The sequence below is a fragment of the Mytilus trossulus genome, chromosome 8 (genome assembly GCF_036588685.1).
Source record: "Mytilus trossulus isolate FHL-02 chromosome 8, PNRI_Mtr1.1.1.hap1, whole genome shotgun sequence".
Classification (NCBI taxonomy): Eukaryota; Metazoa; Mollusca; class Bivalvia; order Mytilida; family Mytilidae; genus Mytilus; species Mytilus trossulus.
This window is the reverse complement of record NC_086380.1, coordinates 5303725-5324113: the sequence shown is the minus strand read 5'-3', so window position 1 is coordinate 5324113 and position 20389 is coordinate 5303725. Positions and strand designations below refer to the sequence as shown.

General features: G+C 30.2%; 2 protein-coding genes across 7 annotated transcripts in view; both read right to left on the bottom strand.

Moving 5' to 3' along the window:
• Window positions 1–905: 905 nt before the first annotated feature.
• Window positions 906–20389, bottom strand: part of LOC134728167 (LIM domain kinase 2-like) — a 67813-nt gene continuing 48329 nt past the window's right edge. For all 4 annotated transcript variants that reach the window (XM_063592650.1, XM_063592651.1, XM_063592652.1 and 1 more), the window contains 4 exons: window positions 4073–4138; window positions 3386–3616; window positions 2769–2929; window positions 906–2153 (listed from right to left, as the gene is read on the bottom strand). In XM_063592650.1, the coding sequence (XP_063448720.1) occupies window positions 983–2153; window positions 2769–2929; window positions 3386–3616; window positions 4073–4138 (1629 nt within the window). In that variant the 3' untranslated portion in view covers window positions 906–982. The remainder of the gene's footprint in view (window positions 2154–2768; window positions 2930–3385; window positions 3617–4072; window positions 4139–20389) is intronic.
• LOC134681605 (uncharacterized) lies at window positions 6318–18453 on the bottom strand. 3 transcript variants are annotated; one of them, XM_063541253.1, is made up of 16 exons: window positions 18096–18453; window positions 16409–16544; window positions 15609–15683; window positions 14911–15126; window positions 14258–14329; window positions 13932–14003; window positions 13713–13769; window positions 12362–12873; window positions 11633–11901; window positions 9958–10024; window positions 9444–9551; window positions 8492–8659; window positions 7922–8000; window positions 7365–7477; window positions 6777–6873; window positions 6318–6459 (listed from the first exon to the last, which is right to left on the bottom strand). In XM_063541253.1, the coding sequence occupies exons 1-16, from the start codon at window positions 18201–18203 to the stop codon at window positions 6374–6376; spliced, it is 2235 nt and encodes a 744-aa protein (XP_063397323.1). In that variant the 5' UTR covers window positions 18204–18453; the 3' UTR covers window positions 6318–6373. The 3 variants fall into 3 exon arrangements, with proteins under 3 accessions (XP_063397323.1, XP_063397322.1, XP_063397324.1); XM_063541252.1 differs by having other exon boundaries at window positions 12362–12894; window positions 18096–18450; XM_063541254.1 differs by lacking the exon at window positions 15609–15683 and having other exon boundaries at window positions 12362–12894; window positions 18096–18452.

Genomic DNA, 20389 nt, shown 5'->3' with positions numbered 1-20389 from the left:
ATACGTCAATCTTTAATCTTTCCTTAACAAACTTCATCAAGTCAATCAAATTAAATAGCCGCGAAGTGGTCAAAAAAGGGTAAAACGCGAAATAAAGTATCCGCAAAAATAAGTTGGTTTACAGTAGGTACATGGTTGGGTACTTGAGAAAAACTCTCAAGTCATGTAACAATGTTAGTCTAGAAAAATTGCAAATCACCTCAATGAAAGTATTATAAGATAGAAAATAGCCTAGGTCCTTTTAATTTTGCAAATATATTGTAAACAAATGTTTATTGAACAACGTTGAACTTGTCAGGTTCATAGGCCAAATAACTTTTGTTTATCTTATAATGTTTGCGTGCGAAAACCTTGCCACAAATTTTGATACACTTAAAACAATGTAAAATATGTGCAAAATGGTTTATTTCAGAAAAAAATTGTTTAAGAGTTTTAAGCTTCAGCACTATAAAAAAAATAACAAAAAAAAACCTGCTAAAATGCAAAATCAAGCAGTATTATCTAAGTGTATTTAAAATAATAAATTATAACTTATATTGACCTTTGAAGTTCAATGAAGTTATTTGAGTGACAATTGTGAAAAGTGTGTATTTTTATCATGCAGGATCGTCAGAGGTCTATTATAACTATTTTTTCTTTACTTACATGACTTACACAATAAATAACATAATTGTCTTTTAACTATCATGACTATTTCATAGCAGATTAAAAGTTGAAAATCTTAAACTTCTGGCTTCAGGCTTAAATGAAAAAAAATTTAAAATCAAGAATTTGAAGATGAGAGAATTTTTTTTGTATAAATGAAAATTATATATATGTGAACTTTTTGTCAAAAGTGTGTTGCCTTTAATAAAGTAATGTGTGATGTAGATAAAACAGACAGGAATATCAACATCAAACCATCATATTTCAACAACGTTATTTAATTAATGAAGTAGGCAAAGAGGCAAAAATAATTAACAAATACATGTATATCAACACATTAAGTATTTTCATCAATTTTTTCATCTACTTGACATGTCGATGAAAACGTTAAAGAAGCACCTGGAGACGACGATAATGAATAATATGACGATGAGGACGATGAGGCAGATGAATTATTCGGTGAGCATGTCATAAACTTGTGTAGTCGTTCGCCAGATCGACATACATATAGCTGATTGCACTGTTCATCAGTCATTGAAATATCGGCACTGGAACAATTTTCTTTGTCTTCAAACTTTTCATGAGAATCAAAATAATCGTTCAAACTTTCCATGGATATGTCCTTTTTTATGCTAATGTCAGAGCTATTTATCACAGGTATATAGTTGGGAGAATTTAAAGTTTTATCTCTTATGCTTGTTTCCATGTTTAAATCCTGAACTTTATTACATTCAGAAGGTAATTCTACTGTTACATTTTTTTTAGAATCTTGAACTTCATTAAATTCAGATGATAATTGTATTTTAATATCCACAGAATATTGATTTGATGGAAGATTGTTTGAAATATCACAGCTTTGGTTATCAGTCAAGTCAGCACTTTTAAATTTATTTGCATGTCTTTTAGTTTGGTCGGAAACTTTCAAGTCATTTCCTTGTCTATTTGAATGATCCATTTCTTCAAAGTCATGTGCTTGTCGTTTTGAATGTTTGAGTTCCTTCAAATCTTCAGCATATCTTTTTGAGTCATCTGGTTGAGTAAAATCGTTACCATATCTTTTAGAATGAGATGCGACACTATCTTGAAATAGATTGAGTCTTGCACATTCAAATTTCGTATCTTTATGTCTTTCTGAAGGTACTTCTTCACATATAGAAATGTCTGAAGGTGTTGATTTTTCTGAGTATTCAGATAAATTTGATACATCTGATATGTTGATAGATATAAGCTCTGACGGTCTTATAATACTACCATTCATGTCACTATCACTCCCAGAATCCTTTGTGGTATCAACACTGTGTGTATCATTATCCGTCTCTTTATCGTAACTTTTACCGTTCGAGCATGTTTCTTTGATATGATATTTTGTGGCTGGTGTATTATGTCCATCTCTTATAGAGTAGTAATATTCCACTGGGTTACCACAGAGATCAGGTGGAAGGGGTCCTCCATGTTCTAAATGCAGGAGTAAACTGTCTGTTAAAACTTCTATTTTTTCAAATGATGGCCTGAAAAAAAAATAACATACTATTATTTTTTCATGAAACATCTTACAGAAAAGCTAGAAATGATCCATGTGACTTTTGATGAAATTTTCTTTTTTACTTTTTCTATACCCATTGTTTTGATATTTGTTTCTTTAAGTCTAGTTGCAGTTAATCCATGCTTATTCGTGACAGAAAACTCATTAAAACTAAAAAGACCTCAATATTGCATTGGTTATAATCATTTTTTATCTTTCCAGTTATCCTCAGTTCAGTTTTTGCTAGTTTCTATCTTTCTCAGATTTAAAAAAAAAAAGAAGCTATATGGGAGATAATCCATTCATATCCAGAATTTCAAACATTCAAAAAATTGATGCATCTATTAATATTATAATGCAATCAAATTTCAACATAATAATATCCATGGTAATATATACATGATTTGAACATTCCAAACAATAGAAGGGAGATAATCACTAAATAATTATCAATTGAAATAGTTGATCCACAATTTAGTGTATTCAACAAATACACAAATTTCCTTTAGGCAGTCAGATTTTGAAATGTTATTAAATGTTGCTCATGACTAATAAGATATTAAAACTGCAGAAGCAGTTGTTTTCTTGGTCTTAGCATTACCTTTTTTCTGGAACAATTTGACAACATGTTACAGCTATTTTGTAGAATGGGTCAGGACAGGATGTTTCTATACAGAACTGTTTATAAAACATATCAACACTGAGACCGTAGTCTATGGTCCTCGGTAAGAGATCTGGGTCTGCAAACACTCGCCCTATTACCTGTAAAGGATAAACACTTTTTTTATACTATGATATACTAAAATAGAAAACTATAAATAGCTTCTGTAAAGTGGGAAATTTATGAATGTTTTTTTAATTTTTTGCATTAAAGACAAAATTGCAGAAAATCAGGACAAATCTAAATTTATGTGAAGATCATTCAAATTCATATTATCAACAAATCCAACACATTTTATATATCAATATTTAACATAAAAACATTATGTTGTGTTATAAAATGTCTGTGGAATCCTGTGAATTTGGAATCTGTAATTTGACCTTATATGTTAACACTGCTAATATTACTTGTTGAAGTTGTTCATCAATTGAAGGAAATTGTCAATAGTATAAGCCTTACCTCACACAGAACAATACCATAAGAAAATTGTCAATAGTATAAGCCTTACCTCACACAGAACAATACCATAAGAAAATTGTCAATAGTATAAGCCTTACCTCACAAAGAACAATACCATAAGAAAATTGATCGACTTTCTCATCATATTTCTGTCCATTTAACATTTCAGGTGCCATCCAATAGGCACTTCCAACAATCGTGTATCTTTTCTTGCGTTGAAATCTCTTTTTCCCATGGAGTTTTGGTGGTGATGGTTTTTCTGAATGCCGGAAATAAGGATCTGGTATAACCCTTGCTAATCCAAAGTCTGCTACAACTACTGTCATATTCTATTAATAAAGAATAATATATCGTTCATTTAAAAGCAATACCATTCATAGTAGAAAAATTATATCAGAATTATCCAAATTGTCAAAAGCTAAAACGACAAGAACAAATTCTAAAATGCTGTATAAAATATTTAACACTTTCAACACTATACACTACATATGCCACAATGATGTACATCGTCCACCACTGCTTTTCTCGAAACATGCCACGATGACAATGGATTTTTATCAGGACTCTCAAACCATTCGGGTTGTTATTTTTTTTGCTTTTACCTCACAAATTCCCACATGTTATTCATTTACACTTCACAGGAACCATTTTAGTATTTTGAATATATTCTATGGGAGATAACTCTGGTAATCAAATTAATATTTTTTTAATATGAGAACTTTATTGTTATGTTGAGAATATTCTGTTTCTAGTTTTTCTATTGTAAATGCATTTGTAAAACCTACCTGTTTAACAAAACAATTCTGTGAGTTCAAATCTCTATGGATAATATCATTTGAATGCAAGTAACTCTAAAAATTAAAATAGTAAGATTTAGTATTAACATAATGATAATTAATATAACATTGATACCATATAAGAATTTTACTTTTAATATAACAGTATATAATTTAAAGCAGAAATCATAAAAGAAGAAGTATTCTTTTACAGCAAAATTGATACACTATGATTTTACTTTTTTTTTAAATAAAATTCAGTCAAGTTTGGGAATAAAGAAGGGTAAAATTAAAAGTGCATCTTTTCTGAGAAAGAAGCAAGTTAGATATTTAATATTTTTGCTTCCATATTCTTTAAATTAAAATTTTTTGTGTATCAATGAGTGAAACAAAAATTAAGTTAAAAGAAATCAAACTGGCTACCAAAAGTTTTGATCGTAAAACAATATATAACACGTTAAAAATAAAAAAGGGAAAATAAATAATTCCCGTTTTGGTCAAGTTTTGATATTTCCAACTCAATGAGTGCTGAAACATTGTGTATTAGATTTTTTTCATATAGAAATGCGTATTGATTTCACGGTCCACCAGGAAAATTTAATACAAAAATTATCATCAATGTAAACAAAATTATCAAGTTATCATTTTATATGTACGAGAGTTGTGATACTCAAATAAGATTACTTAAATTTACATCTCCTCTTTATAACTGTCTTATCTAAAGAGTATTGACGCTCTTTGTCATATGCGGTTCATGTATGTCTTGACTTCCAGAGTACTGTCTAGTACTATACGTCACAAGTATAATACCACAGAGTATCGCCACTCTTAGGTTATAGCTCTTTTTGCTAAAAAGTATTAAATTTTTTGGCAAATATATATTCAAGAGTAGCGATACTCAATTAGGCATTGTCTACCTCCAGTTTTAGAATATTCCGGTAATAAAGTTTTATAGTCCAGGAGAGGCAGTATTTTAGAAGAATTTTTTTTAACATCTACACTTTAAATAAGTTTATTTTTGAAGGAGTATCGATACTCTTTGTAACTGTTTTCTACCTCAAGAGAATCAATATTCTTTTAAACAGGTTACATTGAGTATGTTGAACATGTTGAGAGTATCGATACTCTCAAAAACCGTTTTCTAACCTGAGAGCATTAACAGTTTTTTTTTACCTTTACTGTTTTTATACCCTTTAAAACAGTTTTCTACCGTAAGAGTATCGATACTCTTTTAAACAGGTTTCTACTTTGAGAGTATCGATACTCATTTAAACAGGTTTCTACTTTGAGAGTATCGATACTCATTTAAACAGGTTTCTACTTTGAGAGTATCGATACCCATTTAAACAGGTTTCTACTTTGAGAGTATCGATACTCATTTAAACAGGTTTCTACTTTGAGAGTATCGATACCCATTTAAACAGGTTTCTACTTTGAGAGTATCGATACTCATTTAAACAGGTTTCTACTTTGAGAGTATCGATACTCATTTAAACAGGTTTCTACTTTGAGAGTATCGATACCCATTTAAACAGGTTTCTACTTTGAGAGTATCGATACTCATTTAAACAGGTTTCTACTTTGAGAGTATCGATACCCATTTAAACAGGTTTCTACTTTGAGAGTATCGATACTCATTTAAACAGGTTTTTATCTGAGAGTATCGATACTCATTTATAAAGGTTTCTACCTTGAGAGTATTAATACTCCTTGAAATTGTTTGTGACCTAGTTCATTCTTGAACACCGTATGGTGACCTATAATTGTTAATTTCTGTGTCAATCGGTCTTTTGTAGCGATATTGGTCTCATTGACAATCATACGACATCTTCTTTATATAATTGTTTTTTATTCGATCCATAGATGATAATGGAATACACTAACTTTGAGGTACTGCTAAATAAATTTAAAAAAAAGGGCAGCTTTAAGTATTTGGTTAACAGGAAGTTGATAAGTGATGGATGTATATAAGGCTCACATAAAACACCATTAAAAATTTCGAAGACCTTGATGTGTGATTTCTGGGAAGAATGCAACAAAAAAATCCTACAGAACCATTATTAATAAAAATTAACCAGTAGTAAGAAAAGTTGAGGAGCATTGTTTTTTTTAAGTTCATGACAGTGTAAAAATTGATGAAATGCGGCTTGGTATCACATTTTTTAAAATTAATTGAAAGAAGTTACTGAAATAAATGAAACTCATGTTCTCCTACATTCGGAACAGGGGAATACAAACATATAACAAAACCTAATAAATATATACACATTTATTAATTCACATTTTATATGGATTTTGACTGCAAAAGTATCATCTTTTTCCAGTCTTCTTCTTTTTTATGTCCTTTTGCTTTAGAACTCTCTCTACTCCATCGAGTACAAATTTAACAAAGTATCCTGTAAAAAAAATATACATAATTTAGAATTATGATTAGTTTATAAGTTATTTCGAATCTTTAAATTGATAACATTACTGAATCAAAGAAAGTTGAGAGAAGCATTTCATTCTATAATCTACGATATTGGACTTTAACGGCTATGCTGGTGAAAAAAAGTGTTTATATAATTTTCAACCTTAAACTAATACCGTTTGTATTCTAATTTCTTAATTATATTTTTACTTAAAATATCGATCAAAGGTAAATTGATACTGTTGGTGATGCATTGTTTGTTGTCTGGAGCTAAAAGTTTATTGTACTGAAGACAACACCTACCTTTACTCCTTTTCTCTATGATATCAGCTTCATACCACTTCTGGTCCTGCTTCCAAAAGCATAAAACGTTTTCTCCATCCTTGTACTCAGTGTTTTCCTAATAAAACAACACAAAATTAACATAGTTAATTGTCAAGTAACTAAATTCTATGTAAAAGGTATCACTTGGTTTTTTTTCTTTCATAAAATAAACTCCAAAATGTCTATGAAATATATGAACAAAGTATTTTTTATAACATAAATCGTATTAATTATAAGAAAAAGTAGTGGGTATCCAATATTCTGCACAGTTAGCGTGAGATTATAAAAAAGCATAACGGTATAATGAGAGAACTGATATTTTTCAACCAAATATATAGTTTGATAGACTAAACAAGAAGTAATTCATTGTAATCTTTAAATTTTACCGAGTATAGCAACATGTAAACATATGATTAGAACAGAAATAAACGTTGTGATTATATGCATTTAATCTTTAGAAAACATGATAGTTACTGTAGGTGATGATTATTTTAAGTGTTATCCAGTATATTGGGATTGGTTTGTACATTAAGCAAGACCGAGTCAACACAAAACCTTCAAATATACCTCATTCATTTGACGTTTCCTTTTCCCATCATTGGTGTCTGTGTTATTTTCTGTACAGAGTTTTTTCCTTGGAGATGGATTAAGATCCACAGAGATAGTACTGGCACAAAAATCTGAAAAGAAATTATTTATAGTACTTGTTTCCAGTTTGAAATTGCAAAGGAAGAACATTCTTAAAACAATTCTCATAGATACATGAAGTATGACTTTAATAAGCCATAGACATATTGAACATATAATTTCCTCACAGATCATAGACTTAAACCATAGTTATAGTGAACAGGTAATTTCCTCAGAGATAACATGACTTATAATTAAACAATTATATGCATATTGAACATACATGTATAATTTGATAAAAGATAAAGAGACATAAACCATACCAATGACATATGAAACATATATCTTTTTCAGAGATAGAATTACTCAACCATGCATAGACATATTGAATGTTCAATTATACTTGATATATACATTTGTGTACATCAAATCTTCTTTCGTCATAATTAAGGAAATAAAATGTCACTTAAGAGTACAAAAAAAATTGCAATTCATACCTGTCACGGATGCCAACTTCCGTTTGTTTATGTCTTCTTTCAATTCTTTGTTTTCTTTGAAGATATTACCTAATTTCTTCTACAAAAGATAATTAAATATTACATATGTGTTTACTCAAGTCTTACGACAAAAGGAAATACTGTATTTTCAGAGAAACATCTTTAAAGTTAAATTGTGTCTCATTATTTGAGCACCTTAAACAAACCATTCATTGTTTGAGTTCAATGCATGCAATGGAAACTATATTCTTTAATTGAATGATAATCAGGCAGCTGCATAAAGATAAAAACTTATTTGAGACTGGACTGGCAACAACATGTGCCTATTGCAATTCCAGTGTTAAAAGAAAGGTTAAGCAGCAATTATTGTCTAGTGATTATATCTCAATTAGGATTGGTTCCTAGAACTGTAATACTGTTGGGAGATTTGTCTAGCTATAAGTCTAGTAGTTGGCAAATGTGTTTATACTTTTTTTATTATTGATTATCCTTTCTTTGAAAATACTGTCCAATGCTGATAATTTTCTGCGAATCTGTATGCTAAATTAATCAACTTAATATCAAATTTACCTTCAGATCACTAACTTCTTTTTTAAGAGTATCAGCTTCACATTTACAATTTTGGCTACTCAACTTTTCTTGTTCGAAACTATTTTTGAGTTCTGCATATTTTTGCTTCATTGATGTGTTTTCTTTGTGTAGTACATTGATTTTCTTTAAGCTATCGTCTAAATGGGTCTACAAAAATATGGAGTATAAAATTCTATCAACAGAAACAGTAGCATGAATAATTTGACACTAAGCTATACTTTTAATTGGTTTATACAATATACGATCAATATGAAAAAATACATTTTAAAGTTTTGTTTAAGGCTAAGAAACTTAGGAAGGGGTTATTTCACCGACCTCTTCAACAGTTTTGTGCCAAATACAATAAGGTGTTATTCTTCTGACAGTTAATGCTTGTCCTAAATACGGCCACACTTAAGCAGTTGAAAATGTTTAAAAATGAATTAAAGATATTTTCCGTCCATAAACGAGTCCAAAATTCCAATGACTTGTGAGATGATATTAAATTGAAACCATACGAGGTATAATTTTGTAATTATGTTTAGAAGATAAGGACAACAGGTAGTGTTCCAACTGCTGGAAAAGTGTATAGAGGATACTAACCATGAAATTTATGTTCCTTTGCGATAGACCAATACGATATATTTATTCAAAACAACACACATTAATGTAAAGTTTTGTATATATAAATGTTGAAATTCTCACTGAACGGGGTTTCAATTGAAAAAAAAAGAAAGTTTCAAGTTGTGTTTGTTTTGAAGATCTATTAAAACTACATTTTATCGAGGTTGTTGGATGAGCCATGAGTTGGTATTTAGACATTGTTAGGTTGATGACAGCTTATATATGCTAACTTTATATTTGTCAATAAGAAAAAAATCAGTATTCGGTTGCACTCTTCAAATGCAATCTCTACCAGACACGTAGAGATATACTATTGTTTACTACTTGCCTTATTTTTTAAGTACAGAAGTTTATACTCGTCTCTTTCAGATGCATCACTTGCACTTTCACTAGCCGCATCTTCTTCAGCAATAGTGATAATTCTTTCTTCACCATCCTAGACAACATTTTTTTTATATTATTTAATTGTGTTCATGAAACTCCAGTGGTTATGACTTAATTACATAGGTAATCAAAATTCGCATAATTGAAAGTTAACTGTATGAAAATAATATACAATTGCCAAACATATTTATGTACAATAATGTCTTTATAAAGAGAGGTGCAAATTTGATTTTTTTTTAATTTCTTAATTTTGTGTTGGTGTTTTGGACTTTATTAAAACATTTCTATTCTAGGCATACACTTTATTGTTACTGCACATAGTTATTTTTCATACATTGTTTCATTGGAGATTCAAAATTGTCATATTGGCAATCATACCACATCTTCTATGAAATAAAAAGCAAATTGCTATTTTGTTTGAAATACTAACGGATAAAAAATGATAAGTGATGTCTTACGGGTTCAGTTGTTTCTTCTTCTGTAACAGCATTTTTTAATGTGGCCTTGTGCTTCCCCTTTGATGTCCTAAAATAAACATGTTATAGTTTACTAGATTTTTAGAATTATAAAATTATACCATGCAATTTAGTATTCTGACATATTCATTCATATTTTGTAATTCAATATGGATGTTAACATGAGTTGAAAAGTAAAAGACAAGGGCCCAGTTTCACGAAGCTGTCTTAGGACTAAGACATGTCTTAGGATGGTCTTACGACATATCTTAGTCCTAAGTGGGTTTCACAAAGTGGTCCTAAATTAGGACATCTCTTAAAGTTGGTCATAAAGTTAGGACACCACGAGAGGTGTCTTATGATGGTCTTAGGATAGTCATACGTTCATTTATATAAATTTTACTCATTTTTTATATTAATTTTGCTTATTTATCTTATCATCATCTAATTATCTATTCTCCTTTTCCTGTTTATAACGTAAGCTTTACAGATTGACGGATTATCGTGATTTGTAAACAATGAAAAATTGATATCAAGAATGCATGATTTTATCCTTTAACCTTAAAAGTTTTATAACCAATAGAGTGGAAATTGAAATCAACTCACTTGTATCAAAAAAATGTCTTCAATTTATATTTATTTTTTATCAATTTTGTATTAAAAATGTCATATGTATATTGGCGTATTATTTATAAATAATTTTATTTAAATAACATTTATTTTTTATATTAATTTTGCTAATCATGTCATTATACAGTTAAACAATACATTTAGTATAATTTATTGGAAAGACATACTACATTTACATGAATTTTCCGTAAATCAATGTTTATATTTGAAAATTTTAAGAACTTGCGACATGATTAGGATGTCTTAGCTAAGATCATCCTAAGACAGCTTCGAGACGAGGTCTGAGATATGTCCTAGGATAGTCCTAAGAGGATCATAAGACATGTCCTAAGATATATCTTATGACATGTCTTAGGATAGCTTCGTGAAACCGGCCCAAGGTGTACTAGTACTTCCATGTTCTATAACGGACACTAACATTTATTAATTTATTAATTGACAAAGTAACATATGTGTATAGATTACATGTATTTGACCTATAGTATTTATTCAAACTTAGCTTTAGATATATAAGCTCAAATTAAATCTGACTGTATATTTTTATCATAACGGCACCAGTACACAGTAAATTTTAAAGGTTTGAAACAATGTTACCTTAGTGATAATAACCATGCATTGCCTTCAGTGGGTTTATCTGAATGCTTATATTTTAATTAATTAATTATCTTTAATTGATTATATGGGTTCTCCTTTTCATGTTGTTTTATGAAAGAACTGTAACAGTTTAAAAAAAAAAAGTGGTTTTAAATTGAAACAGCATTATCCAGCCAGATATAATAACAAGAAATATCTTCGAACATCAAGTATTACATCATTATAGCCAAATCAGCCAAAGGGCGTACACAACGCTTGTGCTATTACATAGTTCACAACCAGACAGAGGTAAAAAAAATGGACAACACTACAGTACATAGACTTCATTTTTTTACTGCAAGATTGTAGCACGACAATGCAAATTAAATAGTTTTTCTATTTGGTGTGATGAATTTCGACCATAACAAAAATCGCAATAATTTTTAATATAAGAAACGTAATCGTATATACATACACTGACGATGACTTTGATTTATGTTCGTCACACATGGCTTTGAATTTACAGAAGTCAACATGCTGGTTGTTGTTCTTCTGAAGAAGATCCAAAATAGTCTTTTCCTTTAACCCATCTAAGCACCGTAACTGTCTTCCACTTATCTTATTTTTTTGTTTACGTTTGCTACCTTTAAAATTATCAATAAAGGATCTCAGTTGCAACCAGCATGGGGTTGAAAACTGGGCCAAAAACAATTCGAAACGAAATTTATTATTCAGTTTCTTCCTCTGTAAAAAAAATAATTAAGCAATTATATAAAAAACGTGCATATCTTAATATTCATTTTTTTACAAGGATTTAGTGAGTAATATTTTAAATGATTGTAAACAAATGTCAAATTGTTCTGAATAATTCGGCTGGCCAATATTTCGTTTTTAACATATCTGAATCGTAATAAATTTAGAAATTTGTACATAACATTTGCCTTGATCCTAAAATTGAGAATGAGAAATGTGTCAAAGAGACAACAATCCGACCACAGAACAGACGACAACAGAAGGTTACCAATAGGTCTTCACTGATTGAGAAATATAATGGATTGCATTTTTTTTGTGGATCCCGTCCTACCTTATTTGTGTAATTTAATTAGTTGTACAAATGTAATGCGTAAGGTCAACTACAACAATTAGTATAAAGTTTTTTAAAATTCTGTTTAAAATTCAACGATAATGATAATTTATAACTTACATTTTCGACTCCTGTTATCATCTCTAAGTCGTTTTTCCATTCATTCAGTAAATTTTTGTCTACTGGTGTTTCTTTAGTTTGTATGTCTGATTTTTTATTGAATCCAGCCCTTTGAAACAAGGTTGAACGAAAACACTCAATTCTTGCAAAGATATCTATATCCTTTCCAAATCTGTGAATTGTATTGTGCTCCAGTCCAACTCGCTTGGCTTCTTGTGGTGTTAGAGAGCAGTATACGGCACACAAGCGTTCCTCGTATTTTTTTCGTTCTTCTGAACTCAATTCTTTGTCTTTCAATATGTTTTTCAAGGCTATTCTTGAATGGTTACCACCTATGGTCTCCAATTTACAAGTTTGTATATTATCTGGAATATCAGATAATCCAGGTATGTTTACTACCATAAGTGTGTAGTAGTTGAAAGGTTTTCTCCTAAATTCCTTTTCTAACTGTTTAGTATGGGATTCATCTGGAACTCTCACGAGATTTGTAGATGATGGCTCTTTGAGGTTTCCTACCGGCAAAGGAAAATATCCTAAAGTATATTCAATTAAAATTGAGTCAATTCAGGCAACCTGTTGCATGTCTAAATTTAAGAAATATGTGTTCTATACAAGAAAATATTTAAATAAATATAATTAAGCCATTTATTTACACTAGTTGAAGCTTCTGAAATCCGTTTGTTAGCAACCAGTTGTGAGTAATTTGTTGAGTATACTGTGTATTTGAATGTAAGGTTTGATTGAGATAATATATATAGGTTCGAATCCCGGCGAGGGAAGAACCAAAAATTTGCGAAAGCAAATTTACAGATCTAACATTGTTGGGTTGATGTTTAGACGAGTTGTATATATATATATATATATATATACACCACTCTGAGTCCCCTGTTTCGAGAGTACAATTTTGTGTATAATGTGATGTCTGTTATGGTTGGAGGGATATATAAATCCAATGGTAGTAATTTTCACACTCTTCCTCATGATTAAACTCTATCATACACACATGTAACTTTCCTATTGCTTCTTTCCAGGGACAATATAAGCCTTTATACCTTGGATTTACAATTAGTTTTAAAAATATATCCACATAATGTTAGAAGCATCTTAATTTCAACATAGCAAATAATATATAAGATACCCGCACAAAAGATGTACATTTACTAAAATACACATTTATACTATAGCACTTTTTTTATCATTTTGGTATGAATGTATTTATAATAATTTTAGAAAAATTACCTTTTCTCAAGTTTTTACTTTATTAATTGTACTTTGGTTTGTTAACAGTTAAACATCTGAAACAAATTGTTACTTTACGTAACAGACATAATTGCACGCAACCTCTACATACCTCTGAATTTTCTTTGAATTCGTTCTTCGAAGCTAAGTTCCTTTTCTGGTGTGTCACCTATAAAGTATTGCATATATTGTTTTAGCTACATGTAGCATGTTGTCAGGTGGTAAAATATTTTAGCTCCTTAATCTATTCACTAAATTAAATATGAGATGGTATTATATTATATGGAGTAGACAATGACTTAAAATAAATCAACATGTACATGTATCTTACTTTCAGTGTCTGTCTCTTCTGTCATTTGTTCTAAGTCACATGTATCTGAAGACTCTTTTTGGTAATCTCTTTCTGAAATAATGAAACAATAATTTACTATTAGAGAAAATATAGTGGATGCACGATATTGCATGCATTACTGATGAAAGATATTCTATCACCATTTTTACATTATTGAAATTTGGATCCAAAGACTTTACATACGTGCAGCAAGCCACATGCGTGTTCATGCACTTGAAGTTGCAGGTAGTTCATTTACTAAGTTGTTCAAAATGTTGCCGTTTCATGTACACAATATCTGAGTTTGATCCTTAATTAAAACATACCTTTAGGCTCAAGTGCGTCATCTTTCATATTCTCTTCGTTGTTATCTGTTTCATCTGTTCTATTCTTCTTCTCTGCGAAATATTGTTTTATTATAAAAAAAAATATCATCTTATTTATTCGTACATACAGACGTGAAATTTGTCTACTATTACTAATTATAGGTTGAATGTTAACTTTGTATGAAATCTCGTAATATGATTTGTACCTAGCTATCATAAATTATACAAGTAAGAAGATGTGGAATAATTACCAATGAGAAACCTCTCCACAAGAGACCAAATGACATAGACGTTAACAACTAAATGTCACTATATGACCTTCAGTAATGAGCATACCCATACAGCAAAGTCAGCTCTAAGAGCTAAGGGGATAGGAATAAACAGCAAAAGACAATAGAACATCAATATGATAAAATATGTAGACAGTTCTCTCACAAGACAAACCTTACTGTTGACAAGTATAAGGCCATACACTTAAATACGCTGTACTTAAATACGTTCTACTGCAATTTGTAATAAAAATAATTGGTTTTTAATTTCGAAATTTCTTTATTAATAGAAAATTCCATTCGCTTTTCAGAAATTTATTGTATTTAAGCCAACCTACAATGATCTACAATTTGAGCTTCCACTGCTATTATATAACTAAGTACCTGTTTGTTCCTTTGCATTTGTTGCTCTATTTTTTTCTGCGTCGATATCAATTTGGTCTTTTTTCTTTTTTTCTGCGTCGATATCAATTTGGTCTTTTTTCTTTTTTTCTGCGTCGATATCAATTTGGTCTTTTTTCTTTTTTTCTGCGTCAATATCAATTTGGTCTTTTTTCTTTTTTTCTGCGTCGATATCAATTTGGTCTTTTTTCTTTGTTTCTGTTAAATAAAATTAACAACAGGAAGTAAAACGTGTCCAGCCTCTTCGATCCAACATTTACAATAAAAGTGAAAATGCAAGGAATTTAAACAGTTAAGCAGACTTATCAGTTTTATAAGTGAAAATCTGAGAAAGGGGTTTTATGTGATGCATTGTATCAGAGACAAATACTACTAAATTATTGCATAATTTATCTCATAATTACAACGTTCAGAATTTTTGTATGTGATATAATTCGAACTTTCGTATAAACTTACAATCTAGACGAATAACATTTTACATTGCAATTACACATGAATATGTGTATTATATCTCGTACATGAAACATACAGCTTTCAGTACAATTTCAGTTTCCACTTATAGATGTGACTCTGATATACTTTAATTATTATTACAATAGAATGTATGTTGTTATCATTTTTTGTTTGTTTTTGTTAGGTTTTCCTTAAATATTGTCTGAAATGTCCGCTGTTAAAAGTACCTGTTTGCTCCTTTACATTGGTTGCTTTATTTTTTACTCCGCTGTCAGCAATTTTGTCTTCTTTGTTCTTATTTTCTGTTATGATAAAACAAAGCACTAGTTAGACAATAAATATACTGACTTGTCTATGGAATATTTCATTTTTGCCGTAGAATATGAATTTACAACTTACAAACCTGTTTTCTCGACTACCATTAAAGTAAAGGTAGATGATAAATATATAATATTATACGATTAATTAATTAATCGATTTATCAAAGTAGTTGCAAACCACATTTTTAAATGTGTGCATGTACATGTAAATCAAAAGAAAAAGTTTGAACTTTCTAAAAAGCTGAGGACTGCTTCTCTCTATCCTTATTGAAGGGAATATGTGTGCATGTGGTAGTTGGTTGAGTATTGGAAATGAGATATTTTTAGATTTATTGATTGATATAAACTGAATTTATTTTAATCAAGGGTGTGTGTTAAACACCCATTCTTTAAAAAAAAAATCATTTTAATAATTACTTGTTGAAAAGTAAAACATTTACGAAAAGACACGACGCTTCTCTGAAGGTGTGCCTAGATTGGCAGAAATTGTATTTCAGCCGCATCAAAAGGCAAACAATCAGAATCTATTTGTGGTAAGTAATTAAAAATAATAATAAGATGGCGAGTGTGTCGACCGAAACTAATAGCTCCGCGTGGTGATACAAAGCAAACATTCTGTGACGCGTTCATTTTTTAATAAATATTCAAAATCACTCGGGTTTGTTTTTCAAATTCAAAATAAATATTAGGTCATTTAACAAACTTACCGGTATGAAGATATTTCCACATCTCCACAAAGCTTGATCTACTGTTTAAACAACTTTTAAATCTAGTTGCAAATTGTGTGCATTTACTGTCAAATTTTTCTAGTCTATAAATTTTTGTTTCTTCGAAAGTATGTATCTGAAATAAAAGTAAAATAATGATAGAATGTAAGAATTTTCTATAGTCTTTTAAAAAAAAACTTTGTTTAAATATTCATACAGCTTCCTCGATGCATCAACAAGAAAGACATTGTGTTATCAAAACATTTAAAGCTGTGGACACACCTTAACGGATAGCACGTACGGACGCCAAACGGATGAATATAAAAACGTCCGATAGAAGTCAAGTTCAAATTCTTTCAGCATCCGTTTTGTCCGTTATACGTTTGATACAAGTCCGTTGGTGAATTTGTCATCCAGACCTCCAACGTATGTATAACGGCCAAGTAACGGATAAAAAACGAAAACGAGACGGACGACGGTACCGTGCCTTTTCTAGCTGACTATATGCGGTGTGGGCTTTGCTCATTGTTGAAGGCCGTACGGTGATCTATAAATGTTAAGGTTTGTGTCATTTTGGTCTTTTGTGGATAGTTGTCTCATTGGCAATCATACCACATCTTCTTTTTTTATATATATGAAACGGATATAGACGGACGTCTAACGGATAAGAACGGACGTCTAACAGACATGAATGGATTGAAAAATACCATTCTAGCTATCCGTTTAGGTGAGACCGAAGTTTAAGATTTGAAATTTCGACTATGAAAAAAAGTTTAATGCCTATTTTTTTTTGCAACATCACTAAAACTCTATCGTAGAAATGATCCTTGGTTATCAGTTAGTTTTTGAATATTTTTCATTAAATATTATTTATGATAATTAACATATATATATTCTTACATTGATACCTGTGGATTATCAGATTTATCCAATCGAGATAGTTAAATTGTCAATTTTAAAGTCCGATCCTCGGCGAGGACTTTTCAATTTATAATTTAACTATCGTGACTATCTCAGTCTTCTAAAAAAAATTATACAATACATATTATGCAAACGCGCAAACTCATATGAAATCCGACATTCTAATTAAAACTTTTAATAAAAAAAAAAAAATATCCTTTTAGTTCCAAAATAAAAAGTAACATTCAACAGCCTAAAAAAAGTCGAAAAGGTTTTAACATGTAGCCACATACTAGTTTATCGTTTGTGCATTCATAGTTTCAATAAATAAATTTCTGAAATAAACAGGCAAAATTAGCAAAGCTATTTTTTGCTAATTTTGCAAAAGCCAATAGCCCACTGACAAACTTTTAACATATATTTTTTTGATATTCATATAAATCAAATACTATTAATAGTATTTGCCATTATCTTCAATGAATTCACAAAATCAGCAAATAATCGATAATTTTCGTGTATCTTTCACATTTCATTCCCTATCATATGATAACTTATTAGAAAATTGGTTGCAGGTACGCGCAGACACTGCCTTATAAATGCTTGCGTATATTCTTGGATATATTCCTTTAGTTTGTTATTTGAACTAAGCTAAAAGGTTCATATTCTAAAACAGAATTGATCAAATTTGCGGTAATTTCGAAATTTCAATAACTATGCAAAAATGGCTAAGTACATTAATATTTTCACAATGAAAACATATTTTGCATTTATGAAATAATCAACCTACCTTGATACAGTTAACATTGTTCGATTTTTCTAAACCAATGATTTCTTCGTCTGGCATTCCATTTCTTGTTAAGAGAGTTAAACCGTTCTTCCTGTCAAACGACCACATTGTAATGGCGGTCAATGTGAAAACTACAACTTATGAACAAACTGACGAAAACATTCAGATTCGAGAGGATCTCATAGTACTTTACTCTTATCATCTTTGAATCTCTTCTCTTACATCAGGATTAATACAACTGACTGACCCCAGATGCAGGACATTGGTTATCTGATTAAACAATCTACATGACGTAAATTGAGCCTGCTGCTATCGTAATGTCAAGTGGATCGGATTAGCTTTCAAAAAATATCACCATAGTGCATAGTCGGCTGGCCTTAATATCATCTTTATCTAACTTGGGGAATGCATCTTCATCTTGCGTGTTGATCACATTCTCTATTTATCTTGCAAATTTATAATATTTATATTTCAGAAAGTGCAGACAGAGTTGAATCAAATGAAATTTAGTAAAATAAAAAAATAAATATTTAGGATCTAGATTTGATCTCCTGGTACGGGTTTTCTTGCTAAGTTGGAGACTTATTGTATTGCTTAGTGGCTGCGTTGGATATCTTCTCTTTGGTTCAGTTGTTGTTTAAGAAATAATTCCTTCATGTCATGCTCTATGCTCATTTTAACATGGGTAGGCATTATATTTGTCGATATTTTACACTGAGCGTTAGCGAGGTGTAAAATGCGGTCAAATTTAATGCCTACCCATGTTAAAATGAGCATAGAGCATGACATGAAGGAATTATTTCGATTCTAATAGGACAAATATAGTATTTTTATAGGTCGAAGCGTACGAAATTATCGTAAAAATGTTTGGCTGTTCCCGTTTCCTCCTCGAGGAATTTGTGCATTGCATTTCATATTTGACAAGTTTAAAAACTACTAGCAGGATAAATATATGTTGTTTCATAAAAACATATAATAAAAGTTTATGTTAGCTGCCTAAATGTATATATTTTAAAGGATAACGATGGAAATAACGTTACTATAAGCATTAAGTCCTTGCGCATGTGTCAAGCATATTTTTTGTGCTCATTAGAACACGGATTTGTTAACAAAGCGTAATAAGGACGTCATATTAGAATGATAGTTTGTCCATTGTTAAATATATCATATAGAAATGTACCAATAAAGATACCCTCCCCAAACAAATCTAAAAAGAGGTTTAACAGGTGCATGCTGGTACCCAATTGACCTATATAGATATAGGAAGAAGTGGTATGAAAAGGAAATCCATTAAAGGTAAAACCCAAAAAGGGGGGGGGGGGGGGGTAGCTTTCAATTATTGGGTATACGGGGATGTGCCAAAAATATGGGTCATAATTTTGCGAGATTTTATATGAGAAAGACCCTCTTTTTTAATGACATCCTATATTAAAATGCATTTACGTTTGAAAACTGTATATTGATTTGGAGTATAATCTACATATCATATACATATGCTATTGAGAATCTTACATTATTAATGGTCAATTATTAATTTCACCTTTCAAATAAGTTCCCAAATGAACCCCGGAAATTTGTCTCTTGATTTGATCTTCAATAACGTTTTAACGTCATATTTTAAATATTGTATATAAGTATAGGTCATTCTTTCTTAAATATTTATATAACTATAGGTGAATGTTATATTAAAATGGGTACGTTTTTTGAGGCAAAAATGGCACACCCCTTCAGCTTCAGATGACCACTTAACAATAATGTATACTAGAATATCGAAATAGACGCCACACTAAACTTTAATTTTAAAATGAAAAAAAGCAATAGTCCGCCTGTCTCAGATAATTTTTTAAACCACTCGATGTATTACATCTATGAATTAAACATCTTTCATGAACATAGCACACCATTATACAATTTACGTGAATATTTCAGCACACAATATGCAATGCAGAGTTCGGAAACATAATTATATGAGATGAAATAAAAACGTGAATAGACTTTTTGGAATGAAATCCGGGGGTCAAATTTCCAAAGTAAAACATGATTGTTTTAATAAAAGGTTGAATGGTATAGTTTGTTTAGAGAATACTGAACAGTAACAGATGGCTGCGTTAAGAAGTGATATGATTTACTGCCAGTAATAGTATTTAGTCATAATTTAAACCCATATATGTCAAGCAAACACAAATACAAACATTTCTAAAACTACAAATATAAAAGTACAAAACATAGTTATAAATAGTACTGTAACCTTTGATGGACATGGACCTCATTTTTTGTAAAGATTGCTTTATAAA